The sequence below is a fragment of the Giraffa tippelskirchi genome, chromosome 5, assembly GCF_054371585.1.
Source record: "Giraffa tippelskirchi isolate mGirTip1 chromosome 5, T2T-mGirTip1v1.2.pri, whole genome shotgun sequence".
NCBI classification, from domain to species: domain Eukaryota; kingdom Metazoa; phylum Chordata; class Mammalia; order Artiodactyla; family Giraffidae; genus Giraffa; species Giraffa tippelskirchi.
In genome coordinates this window covers 174,009,296-174,036,516 of record NC_137279.1, presented here as the reverse complement: position 1 = coordinate 174,036,516, position 27,221 = coordinate 174,009,296, and the positions used below count along the sequence as shown (strand labels likewise).

Here is a 27,221-nt window from a genome sequence, read left to right as displayed (position 1 = left end):
AGGCCAGCAGGCTCTCTAAAAGGCCTCCAACTGACAGACAGGTGACCAGCTGCTAGGAGCACAGTCCTGTGTATGGGCTGAGAGTGTGGGCGGTGAGCTCTGATTGCTGGTGGTGGGGTGGGTGGCGTGGTGGCATGGCGTTGACAAGGCTGCGGGTAGTGTGGGGCTGATGCGGGAGAGAGACGTGTGTGTGGTGTGTGCGCGTGCATAGCTCGGGACCGATCCTGGAGGGATGGTGGGCGTGTGAGTCAGCCAGGGTACCCCCAGGCCATCACTTGCTGACCCTGTCTGGTGCTAAGCATCCAGACGCGGGTGAGGCTTTTAAAGGGGAAGGTTTCTTAAGACCCCTCCTCGCCCTAGGGATTGGCCTACGGCTTCTGAAGACCCGAGAGAGGCAGAGATCCGGGGACCGGGAGACGGAGATTCGAAGGAGGTGACCGACGCGGCTGGACCCCACCGACCCACTGACGGTCGGACTCCGGCCGCCTAGGCCGAGAGCCGCTCTGCAGCACTAGCGGGGCGGGGCGGGGGCGGGGGCGGGAGCGGCGCGTGATTGGCAGCCACCCGGGCCATTGGGGAGCGCGTGGGCCCGCGCGAGGCGCCCGGGAAACGCCGTTTAAAACTCCAGCCCCGGCCGAGGCGCGCGTAGATGGCAGCGGCGACGGCGGCGCGGGCCCGGGAGACCAGGTGCGAGCGGGTACGGCCGGCGGGGCCGAGCTGGGAGGGGCGCCGGGACGGGGAGGACGCGGGCGGAGAACTCTGGGGACCGCTACCCCTCTAGTGGTCCTGCAGTCCCAGATCCCCCGGGAGGACCGGAAAGTTTGCTTGGGGCCAGGGACTTTGGAGACGGACAGACTGTGAAGGGACAGAGAGGAAGGAGGGACAGGCCAGGGAGACAGAGGCAGGGAGAGATCGGGAGACGCGTAGGGTGAGACGGAGGGAGTGATACCTAAGGCTGACGACAGAGGCAGAGAGAGGGAACAGCCCAAGGAGCCAGACCGAGAGCAGAATTCGAAATTCCGAGGCAGAAAGAGGGAAAAGAGAGCGCGGTGGGCAGAAACGCGCGGAGGCCCAGACGGAAGCCTCGGCCCGCGGAGACGCAGGCACCCGCAGAGAACGCTTCGGATCCGTCACGGTTTTGCCTCATTTGGAAGATATTACTTCGCCCCTGAAAAAAAATAAATACAAAAAAGGTTTGGATATTAAGCGGAGACAAATCCTTCTCAGTTTGGAGGGGGGCGGGGAGGAGGTGGCCGGGGGTAATGCGGAGCAGATGCGGCCTCGGGGCGTCGCGGAGCCCGGGGCCGGGACTGGGGATGGGGCACGGCCCGCAACCCAGGTCCCCGCCAGGGTAGCACAGGGGTCGCCCCCACGCCTCTCCAGCTTCCGCATCCACGCCGCCCAGCGAACCGCCGGATGCCCCGGGCATTACCCGGGATCCTGCATCGGTCCGGGCTGCGCGGCCGCGGTTTACACTCCACCCGCGGCGAGTGAGTCTTTTCTCTCCGGACTGCGATTCTGCAAGAATTCTCCGGTTGAGGGTGGTACAGCGCTCAGCCAGCTTCTGTCCTCGTAAATGCAGCCTCGGGCTGGAGTCCCCCAGGTGAATGTTTGGGGCGCAGCGGGCCTAGTCCCCTGGAATTCGTTTTGCCTCCCGCGGCCTCGACTAGCGTGCGTCGGGTGAGCTATGTGTGGAACGGCAGGCTGGGGCCAGCACCGGGAGCCTCTTCGTGGTGCTTCGGGTGAAGCGGTCAAGGGGCAGGGGGCATTGCCAGAGACTCTCCTCCCTGGGCCTCCCATGGCGGGTAGCTGTGACCCAGTTCTGGACGGGGACAGGCGGTGTCCCAGACTCTGCCTGCTGAACTTTTTCGTGCATCAGGAGTTTCCGGGCTCTGCGCAGGAGCCGCTGCGGCCCTGGTGGTGTGCTTAGGGGGCCGAGCGGAACCTCTCCTCTAAATTTGCCCCAGATCTGGGGCCCGAATTTGCCCTGATTCTGGTGGTGGTGGTGGTGGTGGTGATGTGTGTGTGTGTGTGTTCCTCAGGTTCGTTGTTTGTCCGATGAGGGAGTCCTGCATTGGGGAGTGGGAGGAGGCCGGAGTCCGCGCCCTTTCCACCCTTTGCTCGGGTTTCGAATCCCCCAAAGTAGGGAACCCGTGGAGCCTCAAGCGCTAGTCCGCCCAGGGCATGGGAAGATCTTTTTCGTTTTAGAAAATTCTGCAGAGGCACAGGGTTGATTGGGATAGTGCTGGTTTTCTGAGGCGGCCCTGGGTTAAGGATGTCGGGGAGAGCAGAGGGCTTTACTGACTCGATCGACCTTTCGAGCTGGCCAGACGAGTGGCCCGGTTGGCATCTCGGAGGCTGTTTGCCCCGCAGCCGCGAAATTGCATAGGTTCCCAGTTTACAGCCGTGACAGCCGGTGGCCCGGTGTCTTTCTTACTGGAGCTCTGGAGCCTATGCGCTGCAGCCGGGTTGGCTGGACCTAGCATCTTCCTAGGAGGTCTTGTCGCCTATTAGTTTTAGGTGAAGTGGGCTGAAGAGTTGTTTTCAATTTTGCAGGGATTCGCGTTTCACTTCTCTTCATTCTTAGTCTTCCCCCAAAGGAGAAGGCAGTCTGACCAAAGGGTCGGTGAATTTGGTTCCTACCTCCTCTCTCTGCAAACCAGCTGTGCTCATGTGCGTGTAGGAGGTCAGAAAAAAAATCGAATTTGCTGCCCAGTGAGAGCAAATTATCCGAATAATTGGCTCAAATCGCCGTGGCTGGGGCAGATACAGTCTCTGGACAAGAGGCAGGGATTCACTACTTAGGATGGGGGTAAACACCTTCTGCCACCCCCTCAGACATGATGGGCACCGAATCCTGCTGGGAAGCGGGAACCGTGCAGCCACACAGACCCTGAGGAGAAAGTGGAACAGAGGGCAAAAGTGCATAGGAGAGGAAACCCGCCCTGGGCGAAGGCGGCTTCAAAGGTGAGCAGCCGGGCCTCCACATGGGCCCCACCGGACCTCGGGCTGGCCAGTCAGCTTCAAGGGTGAAGGGTGAGTTTTGGGAGAATCCCTGCACTGATGCCCACCACTTTCACATGCAGAATCCTGTGTAGTCTCGAAACTGGAGCCGTTTCTCTGATCCGATGCAAACATAACTGGCTCCGGAGACCTGGCCCCATACATCCCATCACAAGCTGCTTAGTGAATCTTTCAGAAACAAAAGCTCCCAGAGGACCCTGAACTGACAGTTCTCTGGCCCTGTCTGGTCTGGAATGGAGGATCAGCTTACCACCCTTAAACCTGGGTTCCAAAAAAATACCCACCAAAAATTGAGTCTGGTGGTTAGAGCACTCGGACTTGCCTATAGGTTGCAGAACCTAAAGGAGAGGAAGAAACTCCCCCTCAATCTCTGAGCTAGTCCTGTACACACACACACACACACACACACACACACACACATTTTGTAGCCATCCAGATGGACAGACACACAGGGACACACAGACACACAGGGACACACATACACGTACAACTGACCACCACCCAGAGTCAAAGGCATGGGTTAGTGTTACCTGAACTATGGGTGGCTAACAAGGACACACCCAGGTGAGAAGTCACATAGGTAGAGAAACATACATATAGGGACACACAGGTAAATCTGCTGGACACACACTCACAAAACTCTTTAGACAGACATTGCTGTATGTATACAGGTTGAACTCAAACGAACACTCAGGCATATCACACAAGACACTCCCAGGGCACCCATCTGAGGCCCAACAGCTCCACTTCTCTGTTTCAGCCCATGGGCTTCAGTCCATAACTCCCACCCTTGTTTCTGCTCCCCCACCCCCCATTCCCATCGGTAGCCTGGGGACTTGCCACTCACTCCGCCTCTCACCCCTTCCAGGGAGTCTCTGGTCTTGGTGGAGCCAACCCCCATTTCCCCCCAAGTTCCCAGTCCTCTCCCCCTCCTTTCCCCTCCCCTTCTCACAGTCCCGCTCGGCAGCCCTGCGGTGCCCATGTAAATGACAGCAATAAATATCTAATCAAGGCCCCGGGCAACGCCGCCCGCCGCCCGCCGAAGCCCATTACTGAGTAGGCGGCTGGGTTAGGGAGGGGTACTGGGGGGACGGTGAGTGGCGAGCTGAGCGTGTGGTCCGGTCTGGACCTTCGTCCTGCAGTGAGTACCCTAATCTCTGACCTTGGGTGGGTCATTGCTCCTCCCTCCGCCTCCGTTTCCCCTTGGGTAAGACGGGTGACCTAGGCTCTCCGTTATCCTGTTCTGCACCCCCACCCCACCCCCGCCATCCAGCGAACTGTCTTTCCACTTAGTCACCCCTCTGCTCTTCCGAAAACTTATTTGACTCGGCCCAGTGCTGCCGGATGGGTGGACATCCCAGCTCACACAGACCCAGGATCACAGCTCTGGCCCGCCTGTTCTTCCAACTTTAGCTGGGTTTCTGGCAGAGGCAGGGAAGAGTCCCCTGGATCTGCCGTCACTTGGCCAGAGTGCATTTTTCCTAGAGGGAGTCACTACTTGCAACCAGTTTACCGCTGCCGCAGGCACTGCTTCGGTGTGTCCCTAGGTCATTGGAGCCTACTGGGTCTGGAGGCCCCTTCCAGCTCCCACAGCTCTATGCACCAGGGTTGTCTGAGTCCCTGTGGCTGCGTGGCCCTTTACCTACCTATCCATAGGTCTGTCTGTGCACAGAGTAGGATCCGGGGTCTCCAAGTCAGCAAGACACCCCACCAGCTGCCAGAGGCCCAGACCTGAGCCTGGAGCTGTGGCTCCGTGGAGACTCTGCAGTCTCTGTTTCTGGGCTGGCCAGGCCTGGGTGTCGATGATTCTGGAGCGGCCCGACTCGTTCCTGCGGGACTCCGGACCGGGGGCAAACCAGGCGAGTAGGGCCGGCTCCTCCGCGCAGGTGAGACGCGGAAACGTGATGGCGGCCGACTAATTCGCCGCTCCACTCCGGGTCCGTCCAGGTCTCCTGGGTCTTCTCTGGCTTTCTAGCTGTGTCTGCTGGAAAGGAAGCAGAGAATCAAGCAATTATCCCGCCAGTTCGATTCCCGGGGCCTGCGGTCAGACCTCCCCTGAGCCCGCCTGTCGTCCAGAGCACACGCTGGATGGGATTCGAGGAGAAACAAAAATTGGCCCTTTTCATCTTCCCTTCCTTCCCCTGACGCATTTTGCTGCCTTAAAAAACAAAAAAATCTCCAGCCGCCTGATTTCTTTGCACCGCACCCCACCCCCAACATTAAGCACCTCAGAAAATCCGAGAATAGTAGGCGGAGGGGCCTCCCTCAGTCTCGGCCCATTAGCCTGCAGGGGGCTAATTACCCCAATTAGCGGCTGATTTATAATTAATGGCTCGGACCGAGGGATAATTGGATGTTAATGGATAACAGTTTGTGTAGGGAACTAAGCGCCTGGGCTCTTCCAGAGGGCCCCGGGGGTGGGGTCTGCCCTGAGACCCACCCAGAACTCTGGAGCTCTCCCTGATGGCGCTCTTTCCCTCCCTGCTCTGGCAACATCCCAAACCAAGAGGCTAGGTGAGCATCTCCTTTGAGAAACTGAAGAGCTCTCGGGCTTGGAGATCTGACCCTGGCAAAGCCACACAGTCTGAAGCTCACCGTCTGAGGTCCTTGGCTCTAACTTTGGGGCCACTTTGGGGTCCCTCAGCTGAACTGGAAGGAGGATGCTGGAGATTTTGGACCCCAACAGCCTGTTCCCTCAGCACATGGATCAAGCAGTGTGGGGTTAATGGTAGCAATGTATGAGTCATGGTGCTGGTATCAAACGCCACATGGTCAGGATGGGAGCAGTGGCCAGGGCTTGGTGTGGGACAGGATCAGAGCTCAGTCTGTGGCAAAATCAGGGCTGAAGCTATGGCCAGGAGGTGGCTTGGCTTCTGGTGGGGTCATGGGGTCGTCCATGGGAGTAGGGCAGTGCAGGCAGGTGAGGAGGAGACTGGGGGCCTTAGCTCACTCAGGTCTGGGTTCTGCTGGCCTTCTCTCATCTCCCAGAGCTGGTCTCCCCTCACCCAGGACTTTAGACCATCTGACCATTCTGCTAGAATTGGAGCCCCTGGAGCTGGTACTCCTTATATTACCCCAGAGTTTATACCTGACAAAGAGTGGCTCTATCTTTACTTGTGGGATGAATGTCTAATGTTTTCCTTGCTGGGTACTGAGTCCTGGCTCTGGAGCCAGACCCTACCTTGCAGGAGCCCCAGACTGATGAGGTTAAGGGCTCTTGGTGAGCACGGAGTTCATGCTTTGGAGTTAGACTCCCTGGATTCCATCTTGGCTAAGCTGATTAGCTGTGTGGCTTTGGGCAAGTGACTTGATCTCTCTGGGCTCCTTGTCAGTCAAGTGGGGTGAGATTGTTGTGAGGAGTAAATGAGATGCCTGTCAGGTCTCTCTCAGGAGGGCTGGTGAAAAATAGTCATTATTATATCTTGGGTGAAAGACAGGCAAATGGGCAACTACAGTTTGGTGAGGTAATGCTACCATGGGAGTTCCAAGAAGTCACCTGACCCAGCGTGGCCCATCAAGGGGGGGAGTCCTGCAGAAGAGGGTGCCCAAGCCTAGCATGAGGGATCAGGAATTCTCCAGGTAATGCTGGTGGAGGGACAGTGTTCCCAGAGGAGAAGGCAGTCATATGGTGACTTTGGGGAGCTGTGTCTTGGTGGGTGGGAGGGTGCTGGTACAGTGGGTTAGGAGGAAGCAAGAGTGGGGGAGTGGAAATGACGAATACGTGTGTCTTTAGACTGTGTCCTTGACTATTTTCTGTGGTCTTGCTGGCGGTATCGAATCACTGAATTGTTGGTGGCCAGGCTCACCCTCCTGGGAAGGGTGGGGCATAGCTGGGGAGAATCTGGTGCCTGGCAAGGGGAAAGAGGCTGGTTCCTGGACTTTCTGCACCTTTGTGTGCCTGATACTGACAGTGGAGATTCGAGAGGTTGGGAGTTTTGACAGTGACCTGAGAATGGATCTGAAAAATAAATAACATCTAAGAGGGAGCAGCTGAGGGTATCCTCATCTCAGGTCTGCCCTTAGCCCTGGCACCTGCAGAGTCCCTGGTCAGAGTAAGGCCAGGGTCTCGATGCTCCCTTATAGCATATGCTCCCATTGCTGATTCCTGGCAACTCAGAAGAGGTGTGGGAATAGGGGTGCTTACTGGGATGGCAGCTCATCCTTTCCAGTTCCCAAACAGATAAACCAAGGGTGACTTGGCTTCTTAGAGCCTCAATTCCTCATCTGTAAAGTGGGAATAATAATAGTGCTTCCCTCACAGAATTGGGATAAGAAATTCATGAGATTACCACTATTGAGTATCTGGCATGTTCTGGGCAGAGAGTTTCTCTTAAAATCCTGTGAACTAACATAGTATTATAAAACAGCTGTAATTAATTAGTTTTTTTGGCTGTGGGGTGGCTTGCAGGAGCATCTTTTTTTTTTATGGTATACTTATTTCTTTTTTTTTAAATAAATTTATTTATTTTAGTTGGGGGCTAATTACTTTACAATATTGTAGTGGTTTTTGCCATACATTGACATGAATCAGCCATGGGTTTACATGTGTTCTCCATCCTGAACCCCCCTCCCACCTCCCTCCCCATCCCATCCCTCTGGGTCATCCCATTGCCCCAGCCCTGAGCATTTGTCTCATGCATTGAACCTGGAATGGTGTTCTGTTTCACATATGATAATACACATGTTTCAATGCTATTGTCCCAGAACGTCCCACCCTCACCTTCTCCCTCAGAGTCCATAAGACTGTTCTATGCATCTGTGTCTCTTATTCTGTCTTGCATATAGCGTTATTGTTACCATCTTTCAAATTCCATATATATGGATTAGTATACTGTATTGGTGTTTTTCTTTCTGGCTTACTTCACTCTGTATAATGGGCTCCAGTTTCATCCATCTCAATAGAACCAATTCAAATGTATTTTTTTTAATGGTTGCAGGAACATCTTAATTCCCCGACCAAGGATTGAACCAGACCTGGCAGTGAAAGCGTTGAGTCCTAACCACTGGACCACCAGGGAATTCCCAACTATACTTTAAGAACACTTTTTAAAAAATTATGTATTTATTTGGCTGGATGAGTCTTAGTTGTGGCACACAGGATCTTCATCACAGAGTATGGACTCTCTAGTTGAGGCGTGCAGGTTTAGTTGCTCCTTGGCATGTGGGATCTTAGTTCCCTGACTAGGGATCGAACCCACGTCTCCTGCATTTCCAGGCAGATTCTTAACCTCTGGACCATCAGTTCAGTTCAGTTCAGTTGCTCAGTCGTGTCTGACTCTGCGACCCCATGAATCGCAGCACACCAGGCCTCCCTGTCCATCACCAACTCCTAGAGTTTACCCAAACTCATGTCCATCGAGTCCGTGATGCCATCCAGCCATCTCATCCTCTGTCGTCCCCTTCTCCTCCTGCCCCCAATCCTTCCCAGCATCAGGGTCTTTTCCAATGAGTCAACTCTTCGCATGAGGTGGCCAAAGTATTTGAGTTTGAGCTTCAACATCAGTCCTTCCAATGAACAGCCAGGACTGATCTCCTTTAGGATGGACTGGTTGGATCTCCTTGCAGTCCAAGGGATTCTCAAGAGTCTTCTCCAACACCACAGTTCAAAAGCATCAATTCTTTGGTGATCAGCTTTCTTCACAGTCCAACTGTCACATCCATACATGACCACTGGAAAAACCATAGCCTTGACAAGACAGACCTTTGTTGACAAAGTAATGTCTCTGCTTTTTAATATGCTATCTAGGTTGGTCATAACTTTTCTTCCAAGGAGTAAGCGTCTTTTAATTTCATGGCTGCAATCACCATCTGCAGAGATTTTGGAGCCCCCCAAAATAAAGTCAGCCACTGTTTCCACTGTTTCCCCATCCATTTCCCATGAAGTGATGGGACCAGATGCCATGATCTTAGTTTTCTGAATGTTGAGCTTTAAGCCAACTTTTTTACTCTCTTCTTTCACTTTCATCAAGGAAGTCCCTAAAAAAAATGCTTTGAATAAAACAATGATCCTGGACCCACTATCTCAGAGCTGGACAACTTCTAGGTCATCTTGGTCAGCTAACCCCCGCAACACATACACGTTCATGTGTGTGTGCACACAGACACACACATGAAGGACTCTCTCCTCCTCAGTGTCCTCAGATGGTTGGATGGCCTTGGATTACACACTTCCCCTGACCGAGATTTGTCTCCCTCCTTGGGCAGCTGTTGGGTCAGTGTTGTGTCAGAAGAGGTCAGGGATGGCAGGTTGCTAGCCAAGGTTGCATAGCAGCCTGGGGGTTGGGGCAGGAGCCCTGGTCTGGACCTCCCGAGTTTATGTATTTATGGTCTTCTACCTGCCAAGCCAAAGTCCTTTTGGTTTCCCAACTACTCAGTAAGGGTGGGGGCCTCTTCCCCAGAGGGTCTTGGGTGAGCCTCTGGGGCTGAAGGGGAGGCACCATTTCTCAGGGCAGAAAGTCCAGGGCAGCAGGCCCCCTGCAGCCCCTCCCACTGCCCTTGGCACCAGGGCTAGTCCTCACCAGGGCCTAGGTCTTGGCTACACTCTGGAAATCAGTACCGGTAGATCCTCTGCCACCTGGGGTTCCTGTCCTGTCTCTACCCTGTTAGTCACTGTAGAGCCTCGGGCAGGTGATTTTACCTCTATCAGTCTCAGCTTTCTCATTCATACAGTGATGATAATAAGTCCTATCTGGTAGGGTTGTGCTGAAGCTTGTTAATGTGAGCAGAAGAGGGTTTAGCTCAAGGTGAATGTTCAGTGAAAGGTAGCTGTCATGGGTAGTGAGGACATGTGTCTGACCACACTTGGAACAGAGGAGACAAGTCACTCAGAGAATGTTGGTTCCTCCCCTCCTGCTTTCTTTTTTTTCCTTTAAACACAGTTGTTCTGCTTGGTTCTTCACTGTGTGTGGGAATGAGAAGAAATGGAGAGGGAATGAAAAGTTCAGAAAAAGAGAGAGAAGGTGAAGAGAGAAGGGACAGGCCTATGGAGTGGCTGAGCTGGGTGCAGCTGAAGGGAGGGTCCACTTTCCTTTTAATCAAAGACGCCTTACGTGTGTTTTTTTTAGCAGTGCTGCTGTTAATTTATAAAAAATGCCCCCTAATAAAATTCTGCTTGATTCTTCGATTGGCTGGGCATTAGGCCGCAGCCAGCAGCGACGCGGGGACATAACGGATGCATTTGCAGATTTGGAAAATTAAAGCCATCTATATGGCGCCTGTGGCGGGAGATCCGCCGATCTGCTTGCTTAATGAAATATAAAGATTCTTTTAACCAATGTAAGCACAATTCGACAGCTTGTGAAACACGGCCGAGCCATGATGGATGGCTCTCCTGGCTCGCCAGGAATTGCGGGGCGGCACCTTTTAAATATATAATTGATTCTGTTTGGAGTGTGCAGTGGGCTGAGCCCACGCAGGGCCTGGCCTGGGGCCAGAGGTGTTGGGCCTCCTTTCGAGGCTCCAACTGGCCCTGTCGGACTCCAGCCTGGGCGGCTCTTGGCGTCCCCTTAAGACCCACAGCTCTCAGAACTGGGTGTGGATGGAGCTCCAGTTGCCGGGTCTGGCTGAGGACCCCAGAGGGGCAGGTCTAGGCTGCCCTATTGCTGGAAAAGTGCCTGCTGCACAGGGCTCCTCCAGTCCCAGACTCAGAGTCCTGGGGAGAGAGGAGGTAGTGGTACCAGGACCCTGAGGACCATACTGGGCTGTGCGGGCCCTGCCTCCTCTACCGTCTCTTAGGCTGTGCGTCTTTCTTCTCTGTGCAAGATTTATTCTTTACTAAGCATTGACTGTTTACCAGGCTCTGTGCTAGGTGCTGTGGAAAGCCAAAATGGGTAAGATCTGTTTATTTTCTCTGTGTTGATCTGTCTTGCCATCTGCATCAACTCCATCTCTGCTTTTATTTCTTTCTCTTTGTTTTTCTCCCTCGTTCAGACTCTGTCCAGGGCCACATGACTTCTGAGGGTACCATTTAGCATATATTCCTCTGGTCACACACACATGTTCATACACACTGGCCCACAGATGTGCACACCCGTACGAGCATGTACATAACCACAGATACCCACCTAAACAGAGATGCCTGCGGTCACATGCCTGGTCACAGTCAGGCTATGTACAAGCATGATCAGTGAGATGAGCTGTACGCATGTGGCCGGGTGGTCCCACATGTGTACAGCTCGGATGGTTAGCAGCATCGTCAGCCAAGGGCCCCTCTGTGGCCTCAGAGGAGACCTGGGGCCCCGATGTCTACCTGGAGAAGGAAGAGAGCATGAAGGTGGGGAGAGAGGAGCTCAGCTGGGAGGATTCAGGCTGTCATGGCCTATCTTACAACATATACGCACACTCACATGTGCACACATGTGTATGTATGTGTTTGTATGTATGTGCGTGTATGAGAAACACCAGGGGGAGGTGCTTTTTCTCTGCTGTTGTCCTATTGCCTTGGACCAAACCAGAGATGCTAGAAGTCAGGGAATGGAACATGCTGGAGTAAGAGCCTGTGACTGGGGTTAGGAAATACTAGCTGGTGGGAAGAGTCTCACCTCACCTGTGGAAACCTGTTCCACCACCTCCTAGCTGCATGGCCTTTAACAAATTATCCAATCATTCTCACCTTCCATTTCCACATCTGTGAGATGGGGTAATAACAATCCTTACCTCTTAGGGCATTGGGAGGATTGATGGGGATGTCTGATGTATCTGAGGCACTTAATAAATAGTTGTTATTATTAATTCATTCATCGGATCCTCGTCTCCTGAGCTCTGCCTCTGTGCCAGACCCTGTGAGTGGGCTGAGGTGGGGAATCCAGAAAGACGTGAGTTACACTTTCTGCCCTCAAGGAGCTCAGCCTTGTGGGGGAGATAGAAGTGTCACCACACTACTCTGGTCCAGGGCTAGAACTGAGAAAATCCACATACAGGCTCTGTGTGGTGCCTGCTCAGTGCGTCCAGTAAATGATAGCTGCTGCTGCTGTTGTTACCATCCTTTCTAGGACCCGAGAGTAGTTATGTGGGGCCTGAAGAGGGGAGAGATGCCTTCTCAGGGGCAGGTGGGGAAGGCCCGACTTCTGAAGAGTAGGTGTCACTGGGGCATTGTCAGGTCCAGGGGGAGGAAGGGCAGTGACATCTCAGATGGAGGCCCAGTGGGAGCAAAGGCACGGAGGTGACAAGCCGGGGAAGGTGGGGGCATCAGGCTGGAGGGGAGAGGGAGGGTAGATGTCAGACTGGGAAGGTTCTGGAGGCCTTCAGAAGGCCAGCGGTTGAGGTCGGAGAGAGGCACTGCTCCTGGGTTCTGTTAATAAAGACTTGTCGTGCATCAAAAACTGTGAGATCAGCAATAATTAAGTCAATTAAAATGTCACTTACCACATTAACAGCAGCCAGTTTTAAGGCGACACAGCTCCTGAGTTTGGTGGGGGAGGGGCATTCCAGCCCAGCAGGGGGATGGGGGATAAATAAAATTACTTCTAAACTCTCTTCCTCTTTCCCACCTGGCCCTTGTGACACCTTTTGGAGACCGGCTCTGTTTCCACATCCCTGGAAACACAAAGATAACCCTCCCCCATCCCCACTCTCAAAAAAAAGAAAGAAAGGGGACTTCCCTGGAGGTCCAGTGGTTAAGAATCCACCTTGCACCTTGCACTGCAATGCAGGGCACTTGGCTTCTATCCCTGGTTGGGGAGCTAACATCCCACAGGCTGTGGGGCAACTAAGTCCGACAGCCACACCCAATGCAGTCAAATAAATAAATAATTTTTTTTTTTAAAAAAAAGGAAAGAAGGAAAGAATATGAGTGTGAAGATCACCTGTAATCCCATCTGCTGACTCCCAGAGATAACCTCTGTTAGCTCTGTGTTACTTCCATATTTCTTTCCTCTGCATATTTATACATACATACATTACAGAAATGGGATCACCTCATGCATACTGTTACCTATTTCTTTCACTCAACAATATACTGTGAGCATCAGCACATACAGATACACATCATTGTTTTAAACCATGGCACCATCTTCTGTGGCGCTCATGACTGTTTCCTCATTTACTGAACTAATCCTGTCTCTATGGACAGTGAGGATTCCATTGTTTGCCATCATAAGCAGAACCATCATAAATATTCTTATATCCATATCTCTGCATACTTGAAGGATAAATTTCTGGAAATGGAATTGTTGAGTCCAGAGATGCTCTCTCTAAAGGCTTTTGATGCAGGGACGAAAGAGCTCTTTTGCCAGTGAGGTAGGAGAAGGACCATTTCCCGCTCCCCTCAATAACCCTGCGTGATCGTTTTTCTTTGTATTTGCTAAGCTGGTAAAAATTCTTATTTTATTGTTTCTATTTTTATTTCTTTGGCTACAAGGAAGGCTGAGCTTGTTTGTCATATATCAGACAGCTATTTTTCTCCCTTAATAAGCTGTCTCCTCATTTATTTAGCCCGTGTTTTATTTTTTTATTTCAGCTGTGCTGGGTCTTTGTTGTGGTATGTGGGCTTCTTTTATTGCAGAGCATGGGCTCCAGAGTGTGTAGGCTCTATAATTGCAGTGTAATTGCGGTGTGTGAGCTTAGTTTCCCCAAAGCATATGGGATCTTAGTTCCCCAACCAGGGATGGAACCTGAGTCCCCTACATCAGGTGGATTCTTAACCACTGGACCACCAGGGAAGTTCTTAGCTCATCTTTTATTAAGGTGACCACCTTTTTGTTTCTATATAAGAGCTCTTTATATGTTATGGGTATTCTCTTTTATTTTTATTTGTGCTATTTATTTTTTGGTCAGTTTTGCTATGTCATGTACGGCAAGTTCTCTCCCAGGTTTGTTGTTTGCCTTTTAGCTTTGTTTACGGTATATTCTGTTACACAAATGGTTAAACATTGTTTTCTGTTCCATCATTCTCTTCTCCTAGATCTCTGCCTGTGGGGTCATGTTTATGGTGCGTGGAGTGGGATTCTGTGAGTAGGTGTTGTTGGTAGGTGTCTTGTGTGAGTGTCTGTTCAGAAACTTGTAAACCCAAACTTCAGCTCCCAACTTGTATATCCAGCTACCAATTTAACATTCTTTTTCTTTCTTTTTTTTTTTAGTGGTGCTGCGTGGTTTGTGAGATCTTAGTTCCCCAACTAGGGATTGAATCATGCCCCCTGCAATGGAAGCACATGGTCCTAACCACTGGAACACCAGGGAACTGCCTCCAACTTCACATTTTACTTGGAAGTCAGATCCATATTTCACACTTATCATGTCCCCAAAAGGCTTCCCAGGTGGCTCAGTGGTAAAGAACCCATCTGCCAATGCAGGAGACATGCATTCCATCCCTGGGTCGGGAAGATCCCCTAGAGAAGGAAACGGCAACCCACTAAAGTATTCTTGCCTGGGAAATCCCATGGACAGAGGGGCCTGGCATGCTACGGTCTATGGGGTCACAAAAGAGTCGGACATGACTTAGTGACTAAATAGCAGCAAAAACAATGTCCCCACAAAGCCCGATTTCATTCTTCTCCACCCCTTCCCAGATCTGCTTCTCCCCGAGAGCTTGCAATTCGGGAAAAGATCCATCTTCACTCAATTGTTGTTCAGTCGCTAAGTCGTGTCCGACTCTTTGCCGCCCCATGGACTGCAGCACGCCAGGCTTCCCTGTCCTTCACCAATTCCCGGAGCTTGCTCAAACTCATGTCCCTTGAGTCGGTGATGCCATCCAACCATCTCATCCTCTGTTGTCCCCTTGTTCTCCTGCCTTCAATCTTTCCCAGTATCAGGATCTTTTCTAGTGAGTTGACTCTTTGCATCAGGTGGCCAAAGTATTGGAGTTTCAGCTTCAGCATCAGTCCTTCCAATGAATGTTCAGGGCTGATTTCCTTTAGGATTGACTGGTTTGATCTTCTTGCAGTCCAAGAGTCTTCTCTAACAGTACAGTTCAAAAGCATTAATTCTTCAGCATTCAGCCTTCTTTATGGTCCAACTCTCATATCCATACATGACTACTGGAAAAACCATAGCTTTGACTATTCAGACCTTTGTTGGCAAAGTAATGCCTCTGCTTTTTAATATGCTGTCTAGGTTGGTCCTAGCTTCTCCAAGGAGCAAGTGTCTTAATTTCATCTTCACTCAATAGCCCAGTCCACTTGAGTCATCTTTTTTGCCCTCTTTTCCGCACATCTTAAAACTAACCTATCAGCAGTCATGTCGATTCTGCCTTCATACCATGTCCTGATTCCGACCACTTCTCCCTACCTCCACCCATCCTGCCCGAGTGGAAGGCCCTTTGGTCGCTGGGCTGGATTCTGCAGTGGCCTGGCCTTTCTGCTTCTCTTCTTGACCCTCTGCAGTCTGATCTCCATACAGCAGCAAAGTGAGCTTTTAACAACAAATCATGTTATTCAAGGCCGTCCAGGAGCTTCCTATCACACTCAGGATAAAATTCAAACTCCTTACATGGGCCATGAAGCCCTCTGGGATCTGGCCCCTTCTCTCCCTCCCACCTCATCTCATCCACTTGCCCCCCTCCCCCTCTGAGCTCCAGCTACCCTGGTTTCCTTGCTGTTCCGCACACACACCAAGTTGTTCATGCCTCAGGGACTTTGTCCTTGCTGTTCCTTTTACCTGTAAAGTCTCCCCCCACCCCAACAATATTCACATGGCTTATTTTGAATATCAGAGAGCCCTTTCCTGACCATATGTTCTAAAATATTCTCACCTTTCCTCTTGATATGCTCTTCCTCTGCCCTGTTTTTCTTCAGAGCACTTATTCCTGCCTGACTTTATTACATAGGTTTATTGGCTTTATAGCCTTCCTAGCTTGGGAGGTAAATTCCATGAAGGCAGGACTTCCTTGGTGATCCAATGTTAAGACTCTGCAGTTCCACTGCAGAGGGCATGGGTTCGATCCCTGGTCAGGGAACTAAGATACTGTATGCCTCTCAGTGTGGCCAAAAAAATTCCACTAAGGCAAGGACTTTGGTACTTAGTAGGTGGGTGCTTCATGAGTCTCTGCTGAATGAATATGTGTAATATATGAATGTGTATGAGTGTCAGGTTTGTGTGTAGATACATGCTCTGTGTGGATAGGTATCTGTGAGAATGTCTATGTGTGGAACTGTGGGAATAATGACATTGTGTTTGTGACTGTTAATGAATTTGTGTGTGAGTATGACTGCTTATGTGAAGAGTGTCTGCATATGTGTATCTGTGCATGAAGTATGTGTCTGTGTGTGTGTGTGTGTGTGCTATGGATGTTTGGTGATATGTCCACTTAAGTGAGGGTAGGGAGCTAGGACACCTGGACATGGTCTTTCAGGCCAATATTTGGTGGGCATAAGGGCTGGGAGGGTCTGGAGGAGCCCTGGGGCTGGTGGGGCCCTGTCAGCCTCGTGACAATCTGAGCTACTTCAGCAGAAGGGATGTGTTCTCTGATGTGCATTCTTTGGCCGCCAAAGAATGAGGCTGAAGGAGCAGCCTCATTTGTGCGGTGGAGGAGGCCCTACATGGTCTGTGTGGCCTCAACATGTCACTGCTCTTTCTCCAAGCCTCAGTAGACTCATCTGTAAATGGAGTTCGTTTGCTCTTGGCCTGCTTGCTTCTTGGGCATATGGTGAGAATAGAGGGAGGCAATGGCAGTCTGTGTATGACAGTCACAGTAACAGTGTTCTTACAGCTGTGTGGCACATGAGGGTTGTAGTCCACTGTCTCACCAGAGCGAATGCCTCAGTGTTCCCAGTCCAGCTCTGGACTTGGCCCCCTGTGAGTTTCCTTGGCTTTTTGTTGAACAGATAATATGTGTGTGAGGTGCAAATGAGTAGGCGCCTGGGTGATTAATGAAGAGATGAAGAATGAAGATGATGAATGAAGAATGAAGCAGCAGACAGATTGCTGAATCCCAATGATTAACATGTTGGAGCAAATACCCTACATACCAGACCCTATTTATTGTAAAGGCTTCTCTTAATCCTTGCAATGACCCCATAAAATAAATACTATTACTCACCTCATTTTGCAGATGGAGAAACTGAAGGTCAGGGAAGTGAAGTGACTTACTCAAAGCCAGAAAGCCTGCAGGTGGCAGGGTAGAGTCCAGCTCAGGCAATCTGACTCCAGAGCCCCGATCATTAAGCCCTACACAAGTCCTGCTGCGTGAATCAATGAATGAGTGGCTGAGTGAATAAATAAATAAAGGCAGGAGCCCTCTGGCTCTTAGCTGTGGGCAGGGCGGGCCTCTTTCCCATGAGGTGGCAGAAGCTCAAGGGTGAGGTGGGCATCCAAGGTCTGGGTGAGGGGTGGTGTCTCCCCCAGGGTAGAGTGTGACCGTGTGGCCTCACGTCCCCTCCCTCTCGCCCGTCTGCAGACACATGCCGTGATGCAGCACTACGGGGTGAATGGCTACTCGCTGCATGCCATGAACTCGCTCAGCGCCATGTACAACCTGCACCATCAGGCGGCCCAGCAGGCCCAGCACGCCCCCGACTACCGGCCCTCAGTGCACGCGCTCACGCTGGCCGAGCGCCTGGCTGGTAAGGGCCGTTTGTGGGGACAGGGGCTGCAGGGTGGTGGAGAGATCTGGGGGACGAGGCTCTGTCTGGAAGGTGAAGACAAGAGGGAGCACTGGGAATGGTTACTCTGGGAAACTCAGGAAGACCCAGGTCACTTATGGCACAGGGAGATGTCAATTCAAAATCTGTGTGTGTGTCCAGAGCATCCATGTTTGCCAGGCCCTGGGCCCTGGGGCTGCCCTGTGCCTTCCTTAACAGCACTGTTAAGGAAGTGCTGTTAAGATTTCCTTAACAGCCCTCTGAGGGAGGGGTCCGTAAGCCTCTCAGGTGGAGAGACTGAGGTAGGAGGTAAGGGACTAGACCAGAGCCTTCCAGCTGGGAAGTAGCCAGAGTGCCCTGGGAGCCACTTCTGTAACAGCGCCCACGTTTTGATCACTGATGGTGTGGCCAGGCACCGCATGAGTTGCTCTTTCTCTCTCTGTGCATGAAACCATTCAACTCCAGTAAAGGGAGGTTATTATCTCCATTGTATGGACAAGGAAACGGAGGCTCAGAGAGGCTAAATCTAGACAGGGCTGGGGTGGGAGATTAGAATGGGACCTTATGGCTAAAGATCTGAGCTTTGAAGTCACAGACTTGCCATCCTTGTAGGGTCTGCCAGCTGTCCTCTCTTCTCTGAGCCTCAGCTTCCCCTTTGTAAACAGGGAACATGTTGGGGCCCCTTCCATAGGATGGTGGGGATGTTACTTGAGGTAACACATGTAGGATATTCAGCAGGGACTGGTAGGTGCTCAGAGGAAATTATTATCCGGTCCTATGGGAAGCGCCCATGAGGGCGCTGCAGCCTTGTCCCCCTACTCCCGTTCACCCATGGTTGCTCTGCTGTGAGAATCCCTCAGTGAACGTGGGAAGGATTTAATGTCTTGGGTGGGGAACGTGAGTTCCTGAGAGGTGAAGGCACCCACCCCATCCTGCCCTAGGCCAAACCTCAAGCAGCAGATGAACTGCTCCGGCCCTGTGCCAGATGGTCCTGGGAGGGCTTTAGGGTACTTCCAGGGAGGCCAGGTGCCCATAGACCCATGAGGGGGCACAGCAGAAAGAATGTGGCCAGGATCAAGTGGTGGGGCAGACCAGAGAAGCATGATCAGCTGGTGTGGTCAGGGAGGGCTTCCTGGAAGGCATGGGGCAGGAGTTCAGCCTTAAAAGGGTAAGGAAGGGGGACTAGCATGAGAAAGGCACAGAAATGGGATGAGCTGTGAGGCCTGGGTTCTGGCCTGACAAGGAGCGTGGGGCAGCCACTTCTACTACTTTAGACCCTGAGAGGCTCTGGGAAGGGCTCAGTGGATGAAACCAAGCCCCTGGTCACCTTCTGTAGATGAGCATCAGTCTCCAGTGTGGGAATGTGTGTGCAGGCCTGTCCGGCTATGGCTGCTTCTCTGGTTTGGAGTGAGTTCCCTGTGCCCAGCCTGGTGGTGACATTATAGATCCTGACCATGTTCCAGGGCTCAGAGAGGAAAGGTCAGGGACAGAGGAAGTGGAGTATTCAGTGCTCCCACCAACTCTCTAATCTTAAAGAAGGAGGCACAAGAGCTCCTCGTATGGAGGCCTTGCCTTACGGCAGGAGGTTTTGCTGATGGTGCAGACAGCCTGATCTCCCAGGTGGCAACCCCTTGCCCCCTCCTGCAGCCCCTGGAGCCAGCAGCAGGATGCTGAGCTGTTGCTCCCGCACCCAGGGTTCCACTGAGAAGGATTTTCTCCTTCCTCTTCCCCAGAGTAACCAGTATGAGCTCGGGGCTCAGTCCAGGCTGGGATTAGTGCTGGTTTGTGAGGGGTTCAGGGCTCTGTCTTTACATTGAAGAAGGAGCAGCCCAAAGTCTGAGGCTTCCTAGAGACCCAGTTGCCTCTTTCTTCCTCGTTTAGAGTGTTGTGTTGACTCCCCAGTCCCTGAAGTGCAGGGGAAGAACCCTGGTGGCCCTGTGAAGAGGCTGACGCAGCTCGGGTTCCCTTCAGCATAGATGGTCCAGGGCCCACTTTTGGGTGATGGGAGGCCGGGAGAGAGAAGTTAACTGTCCATCCTCCTGGGACTAGTCAAGCAGAAGAGCAGGAGTGTGAAAGTGAAAGTTGCTCAGTTGTGTCCGACTCTTTGTGACCCCATGGATGGTAGCACACCAGGCTCCTCTGTCCATGGGATTCTCCAGGCAAGAATACTGGAGTGGGTTGCCATTTCCTTCTCCAGGGGATCTTCCCTACCCGGGGATCGAACCCGGGTCTCCTGCACTGCAGACAGATACTTTACCAACTGAGATATCAGGGAAGAACAGGAGGGTAGACAGCAACCCCAGGCAGATATATATATATACTGGGAGGTTCACGTTCCCAGCACATGGGCAGGACTGTGGAATCTGTGGTGTACCAGGCCTGTCTCCTCTCCTAGCCTGTGGTGGTGGTTAGTACCTGCTCTCTTTGTCCTTACCTCCTGGAGAAAGCAGCTAGAAGGGTCAAGACTGAATGCACCCAGCCTTTCTGAGGCTGCCAGCCCTGCCAGAGTCAGCCTTTCTGTTGAGGAGATATAAAACCAAGGCCTCAGGTCCTACCATCAGAGACACACAGGCAGACTGGGATGATGAAATTCATAGCCAAAGGACATAGGATCAAGAGCCAGTGAATTCCATCTACTTAGTCAGACTCCTCCTAACAAGACCTTGCAGATAGGTCCCAAGCTCACAGCCTGGCTTTTCATGGTCGGGGCGGTATTCTGTTGGTATCCAGAATCTAAGGGTCATTGGCTCTTAGAACCTTTGTGACATGGACTTCCAAACTGCCAGCAGCATGTACTTTCAGAATCCTAGGACTTTATGGATTTTAGGGTAAAGCCCACCCACCCACCTACCCACCTCAAACCAAATAAAGAAGATCCCCCTCAGGCATATTCCTAACAGCCATTCTTAGAGATGAATTAGAGCTCAGTGGGCCTGATAGTGAATGATAGTGTGGAGTGATCTTGAAAATCCAGCTACATGGAGAGGAAATGGGTGATTTCCATGGGGAAGACACCAGGGTCTAGCTCTGGCAGGACCACAGTGGGTCAGAGCAGGGTAAGATTTAAAACCTATTTCCCATAATTAAATGGGCCCCCTCTCCTTGCCCTCCAACGGCTGTACATTTCAAGACATCATCTTGGAGGCCCGCTATGGCTCCCAGCACCGCAAACAGCGTCGCAGCCGCACGGCATTCACGGCTCAGCAGCTCGAGGCCCTGGAAAAGACCTTCCAGAAGACTCACTACCCGGACGTGGTGATGCGTGAGAGGCTGGCCATGTGCACCAACCTGCCTGAGGCCCGGGTGCAGGTAAGGCCCAGTTCCTGTAGCTAGACTTTGCAGACAAGCACCAGCCCATCAGTCTGGCTTCCCACTGTCCAGGGGCCAACATTTCAAACTGCACCCAGTGTCTTCATGAATAACTGCAGTGACGAGGGGCGTTGGGGAAGGGATTGTGGGTGCGTGTTTCCCAGAGGGCGGGGGTGACTTTATCCTGCACATCCCCTTGGGGAGCACCTTGCTCCATGACTCTGCTGCGTCCCCTCCCATTCCTGCTGCCCCTCTCTCTGTCCCCAGGTGTGGTTCAAGAACCGCAGGGCCAAGTTCCGGAAGAAGCAGCGCAGCCTGCAGAAAGAGCAGCTCCAGAAGCAGAAGGAGGTGGAGGGCTCCCATGGGGAAGGCAAGACCGACGCCCCGACCCCAGACACCCAGCTGGAGACTGACCAGCCCCCCAACCTGCCCAGCAGCGACCCCCCTGCTGAGCTTCACCTGAGCCTGTCTGAGCAGTCGGCCAGTGAGTCGGCCCCCGAAGACCAGCCGGACCGGGAGGAAGACCCCCGGGCAGGGCCTGAGGATCCCAAGACCGAGAAGAGCCCTGGGGCTGAGAGCAAGGGGCTGGGCTGCAAGAGGGGCAGCCCCAAGGCAGGTGAGGCTTGGCTGGGGCTATGGGTGGGCTGGGGCCCTGCCTAGGGAGAATGGCCAGGTCTAGCCACCCGGGGGCCTGGTTCTGCCAGGGGTATCAGAGTAGAGATAGAGTTAACCCTGGACACGTGGCACTGGCCCTGACCCAGAGAAAGGACACAGCGATAGCAGGAACATGCCAGGTGATCCCCCTTTAGTCGCTGAATCCTGGCAAGGTCAAGGGAACTTTGGGGGGAGGGGCGGTGTGGCAGGGGAGGGATACTTCAGGAGCTCAAGGTAGAAGCTATTTATCAGTCCAGTATTTAACAACAGCACAGAAGTTGTTAAATACAGTACCAGTGTATATTGGGTGAGTGCTATACGAGTACCAGAGACCCCCACATGTAGCAGAGACTCCGGGCTGTGTTTTTTTGAAGGAGCAGAGCTCTGGCAGGAAGCATAATCTCAGTCACAAACCCTGTGCCCAGGCAGAGAGGGGCCGGTGCTGTGAGCTGAGAGCTGGAGGGGAAGGGGAACCACAGACAGGAGAGAGAAAGTGGAGGCACACCCTTGGAAGGAACAGGAGTCTTGGGGTGGGACACTTCTATACTACTCAATTTGCTTATGGCTCAGCCATTCCCCATGTCAATCTGATTCTGTTGTAACGATTTTGAGAGTCAATAGAACTCTTTTGTCCCACCAAACCCAACAAACAACAAAAACCAAAACAAGAAAAGAAGACTCCGTAAGATGTCCGACATGAGGGCCATGGCAGAGCCTGTGCTGTCAGGAAGCTTGGGTCCCTCCCTCCCAGGATTCTGGGGACAGACACACTGGCTTCAGGGGACACCCTGACTGAGATGGGTGGATATGATTTCAGCCACAGCCCAGTCTTTTCCACAGCGCCAAGGGGGGAGGCAAGGCTGGGGGAGCCCCTCCTGGTAGATGAGTGCCCTTGTCCTGAGTCCTTGGTTCTTGATTCTCTGCTTGCAGATTCCCCGGGCAGCCTGGCCCTGACCCCTGCAGCCCCGGGGGCTGGCCTCTTGGGCCCCTCCCACTCCTACTCCTCCTCCCCGCTGAGCCTCTTCCGTCTGCAGGAGCAGTTCCGCCAGCACATGGCCGCCACCAACAACCTGGTACACTACTCGTCCTTCGAAGTTGGGGGCCCGGCCCCCGCTGCCGCCGCGGCCGCAGCTGCGGCCGCCGTGCCCTACCTGGGCGTCAACGTGGCCCCGCTGGGCTCACTGCACTGCCAGTCCTACTACCAGTCGCTGTCAGCGGCCGCCGCTGCCCACCAGGGTGTGTGGGGGTCCCCACTGCTGCCTGCGCCCCCTGCAGGCCTAGCACCTGCTTCAGCTGCCCTGAACAGTAAAACCACTAGCATCGAGAACCTGCGGCTTCGGGCCAAGCAGCACGCAGCATCCCTGGGACTTGATACGCTGCCTAACTGACTGCTGGCCTCCGCACCGCAGCCAGGGCTCTCGGGCGCCCCCAGCCCAGCCCCAGGGTCATCCCAACATGGCTCTCAAGGAGCTACCTCATGAGCCCAGGGATCCTGGGGCCTTGGAGTCCTGCTTCCTGTCCCCCCACCTCCCCAAGCTCCAGCCCTTGGTGAAGCCCACACCTGCACCCTCTGCATGGCCCTGCTTGGATCCCATGGAGGCCAAATGGGGAGGAGGTGAGAGGCCAGTGCCTCCAGCTTTCCTTGGGGAGTGAGAGGTTCTTGCTGGCCAGACCCCTGCCTCAGTGTCGCCTCCTCCCATCCCCTGCTTCCTCCCCTTACCTAAGTTGCTATGTGGAATGTGAGATATAAATATAAATATATAAAGCTATATTTTCAGGCACCTGCCTGCCCCAGGCCCCCGCCCTGCTCCATCGCTTCTCCACTGCCGCCCCCCAGCTCTGCCTACAGCCTCTGCGTCTCACTCTGGCCTTCCCTGCTCTCTCTCTGTCTCCCCTTTCCTCCTCTCCCCAGCCTCTGTCTTCCCCTCTCTGGATCTCCCCACTGTGTCTCTTCTTCCTGGCTCTGCTTTCTTTTTTCGGTGCTGGCTGTGTTGATGTAGATGGTTCCCAAATTATGTTTTGTTTGGACTTGTGTAATTTTTTCAGTTTTAGTCATTTGGCTTCTTCCTGTTCCTCTCCTTTTACTTCTTCCAGCCTCCTGGCTCCTCCCCCCCACCCCCCCGCACCCTCTTGAGGCAGCTTCTCCTTCCAATAGAGGTGATACGGCCCTCACTGGAGACCCTGTAGCCACTGGAGTGGCAGGCAGGAGGGGGCCCTAGTTCCCACCTCCGACCTTGGCCTGCATCCAGAAAGGCATGTTCTCTGTCTTTTCTAGCTTTGAGACGCCCCCTCCCCATCCCCAGCTCAGACTGAGAAGGAGGGGAGTGGAGGCAGGAGTCAGGCTGGGGCAGAGGGTAGAAGGACCGCATCTCTGGCTGTAAAACCTCCAGGACTGGAGCCTGGGGCCAGCATTCATCCAGGGCTGATCACAGGGCTCTAGACCTCTCTCTGGTGAGACTTCCCTGGTTGGAGGGAGGCAATAGGGCACAGGTGCTTTCAGAGAAGTGTCTTCGAGGAACAAGGTCCTCTGCCCCCAGGCCTGAGGTTCTGCAGTTAGTGTCTGTGGCAGGGTGTGGCTGAGCCAGGAAGGAGGGTCCTCCACCTCCTGATCACACCATGCGGCAATGCAGAGTCTCAGGGCTTCAGCTGGCATCCTGCCTCAGAGCCCACTGTCGAAGTAAGGGCTTCTGTTCAGCGAGTCGCTGGCACGGAAAGGCGTTTTCCTATTTGTGGCCAGGAACCCAGCTCAGCAAACTCCCTTTCAAAGTGGTATGACCTTGAGTTAGCCCATAGCCTCTGCCCCCACTCCGCACCTGGATTAGAGGGCCTGTAACATCCTATCCAGCTCTAACATTCCACATATCTGTGCTTTCAACTTTGCAGGGCAGAGGTTTTAGTTAAACTAACAACCACCACAAAAAGGCTCTCACAAAGCACAATGTTTGAAGTAGAAAATGACTTGCACGGCTGTGGAGCAAAGGGTGTTGCAGGCACAAGCCTCTCCCTGGGCACGGCCACAGTCTCTGGGTCTCAGTTTTCCCAATAAGTGTAATGGGTCCCTTCAAGTTGAGACAATCTGGATTTGATCCTGCTTTTCTTGAGTGTTAGTCCAGCCTCTGTGGGCACCCCATCTCCAAGCCTTCTTGTAGGCTCAGGGCTCAGGGCGAGAGGAAAGAAATGGCTTGCACAGATTCTGGGTCATGATCCCCAGACCCAGCACTTTGTGGCTCACCACTAAGCTTCCACCCCCTGCTTAGAGAAGCTGCATCTGAAAACCAGTGTAAAGATACCTAAGACTTGTCTCTCTCCCAGTGGGAGGAGAGGGGTGTCTATGGGTAGGACTGGTTTGCAGAGTAGTTGATACCCATGATCTGTGGGGAGTTCTGGGCCAGGGCAAATGGAGAAGGCTTTGGGTGGGGAAAAAGTGAGGGGGATGGTAGCTTGGGCCAGGAAAGCTATGTGAGCAAAGCAATGGAGTGAGACTACGTGGATGATGGGGAAATGGTGGCTGGCTTCATGAGAGGTGCGGCAGAGGTTCTTGAATCCAGGTTAAAGTCCTCACCTCGATGTGGCAGGGACCAAGGCAGGCAGGTGAGGGTTTCTGAACAGGGGGATCAATTGAGCCAGGATTGGGTATCTGGGATTTGGAAGGTGAATCCAACAGCCACCGGAGATCAGGGGAGAGACTTGGGCAGGGAGAAAGGAAGGCAGAGAGAGCAACTCTAGGGGACAGAAGAGATTTCTGTTTTATCCTCTGGGATCAGGAAGTTCTGTTTCTGAAACGAAAGAGATCTCATCTAGCCCAGGCATGGGGACGGAAGCTTTTTGCCTGTCCCTGGAGGCCAACGACTATCACTGCACCTTGGAATCCAGTAGCTCTAGACATGCCCACCTCTCCCAGGAAGCCTCCCCAGATTTCCCAATGAGCAAGACCACCCTGGAGTCATGTTCTGGCTCAGCCTAGCTTCCCTCAGAGCTTTCTCAAGGCTTCCTCATTCAATTCCACCAGCCCAGAGAAGGCAAGGAAAGTGTATGTGGTCCCCTTCCCCAGGCAGATCTCAGCCTAGTTTAGGGGACCAGCCTCAGTGAACGAAAGCAGTTAGAGAGCAAGAGGAGAGCTTATGTGTAAGCAGCACCTGCACCTCCTATGAACTTGGGACTGCCCCACCGCACCGGAGACTGAGGCCGAAGCCTCTCCCAGAACGGCCTGGTCACCTGCAGGCTGAGAGTCAGGCTCTGACTGTCCTTCCCAGGAAGGTCTCATTCCTCTCCTCTCCCTCCCACTTGAGGCCTCTGTGTCCCGCCTCCTCACCTCCCCAGAGCATGGTCCACGGGCCTGGGTCCCCCACCCCGACTCCGCAGCAGCAGGCTATACAGACTGCTTTCCAAACCAGCTGTTTTGTGACCTTTTGTGCTTAGAGGTCGTGCCAGCCCCTGGCAAAAACACTGTGTACCGTATTTATTTATTCTGTTAGTTGAGAAAACAAGGCTCAAGTGCCCCCTCCCCTGCTCCACCCCCTGCGTAGTGCAGCATGACACTGTCCCGTGTACCCCTCCGTCTGTCTGTCTGACTTCCTGTGACGTTGTGACCTGTTCTTTGTCCTACTTGGCTAATAAATGAGAATCTGGCAGCACAGCCCTCAGTCCAGGTTCATTTCCAGAGGGGCCCATGGTGGACTGAGCAGGTGGTTCAGTGCTGTGGCCCGTAGGGGAGGGAGGCAGACCTGCCTCGTGATTGGCCACTTCCTCCAGGGCCCTCGCCTGTCTGGGGCTGGAGTGCCCTCTGGGGAGGTCTCAGGGAGCAGAGGGACTGGGGCGGGGAAGGATTCCATCTCCTCTGGGTTGTTGGTCCTCATCCAAGCGCCTGTGGTAGGGCAGCGGGGGTGCCAGGGCCGCTTGGGGGGTTTCGGGATGGTCTGGGGGATGGGTCTGTAGGATGGAGTGGACAGAGTTTGTGTGGGAACAACAGGAAGGCACACTAGATCTAAAGCCAGGGCTGTTCTCCAATGAGATGGGCAGCCTGTGCAGGTAGGGAGCTCTTTAGTCCTCGGAGGTGAGCAAGCAGAGGAGGAAGAAGGATCTGCTATGGTTGCTGGATGGACTGGGGATTTGTGAAGGTCCTTCTTTTCAAGAAAAAAACGACCAGAAATTTCCCCTACTCAGCCTTCACGGTCCTTCCCCAGAGTGTTGGCACAGGGCCCCTGAGCCAGAAGCCGGTTGCAAGCTCAGGGTTGGGTTTGGGGGTGAGATTTCCCTCTGGGAGTTTCCTGGGAGGAGAACCCCAGCAGGCGTGAATGGTGTGCAGGAAGCTGCTTGCTGGTCTCAGTGGGGGTGAGGGGGTGTAGGCACTTCAGGCCACAGGGACCCACAGGGCCCTGGCTAGCCCCACCCCCCATTTCCCAGGTCACTGCTGGACCCTAGGAGGCACATTCCTCTCTCCCCAGTGGGGCTGAGGATTAGGGCGGGGATCACCCCCTTCACCTTGTCTTCCTACCTCCCTGGGAGGGGCTGGTGGATCAAATGTCTGCCTCAAATCTCCCACCTCCCCTTCCAGACCTGAGCTTTGCCTGCCCCTACATATCTCCATCCCAAGTACACACCTTCCCTGGCGGAGAGGGTGCCCCTGAACCTCTGCAGTTCAAATTATTCATGCACTCAGCATTTACTGAGCACCTGTTGTATGCCTGGCCCTATGCTAGGTATATAGAAACAAGTAAGGAA

The 27,221-nt window shown here is 53.3% G+C and overlaps 1 protein-coding gene across 2 annotated transcripts; it reads left to right on the top strand.

Moving 5' to 3' along the window:
* Window positions 1-630: 630 nt before the first annotated feature.
* Window positions 631-26,136, top strand: DMBX1 (diencephalon/mesencephalon homeobox 1). Of its 2 annotated transcripts, none has more exons than XM_081486032.1 (5): window positions 631-687; window positions 17,354-17,519; window positions 20,668-20,846; window positions 21,114-21,462; window positions 22,431-26,136. In XM_081486032.1, exons 2-5 carry the CDS (start codon window positions 17,366-17,368, stop codon window positions 22,886-22,888), a joined length of 1,140 nt encoding a protein of 379 aa, XP_081342158.1. In that variant the 5' UTR covers window positions 631-687; window positions 17,354-17,365; the 3' UTR covers window positions 22,889-26,136. The 2 variants fall into 2 exon arrangements, with proteins under 2 accessions (XP_081342158.1, XP_081342159.1); XM_081486033.1 differs by having other exon boundaries at window positions 652-697.
* Window positions 26,137-27,221: the final 1,085 nt, after the last annotated feature.

Excerpts from the sequence above, each read along its gene's own strand:
- DMBX1 (XM_081486032.1), top strand. The coding sequence starts at position 17,366 with ATGCAGCACTACGGGGTGAATGGCTACTCGCTGCATGCCATGAACTCG. Across the intron at positions 17,520-20,667 it reads GCTGGCCGAGCGCCTGGCTG|ACATCATCTTGGAGGCCCGC; the intron begins GTAAGGGCCGTT and ends GTACATTTCAAG. Across the intron at positions 20,847-21,113 it reads TGCCTGAGGCCCGGGTGCAG|GTGTGGTTCAAGAACCGCAG; the intron begins GTAAGGCCCAGT and ends CTCTGTCCCCAG.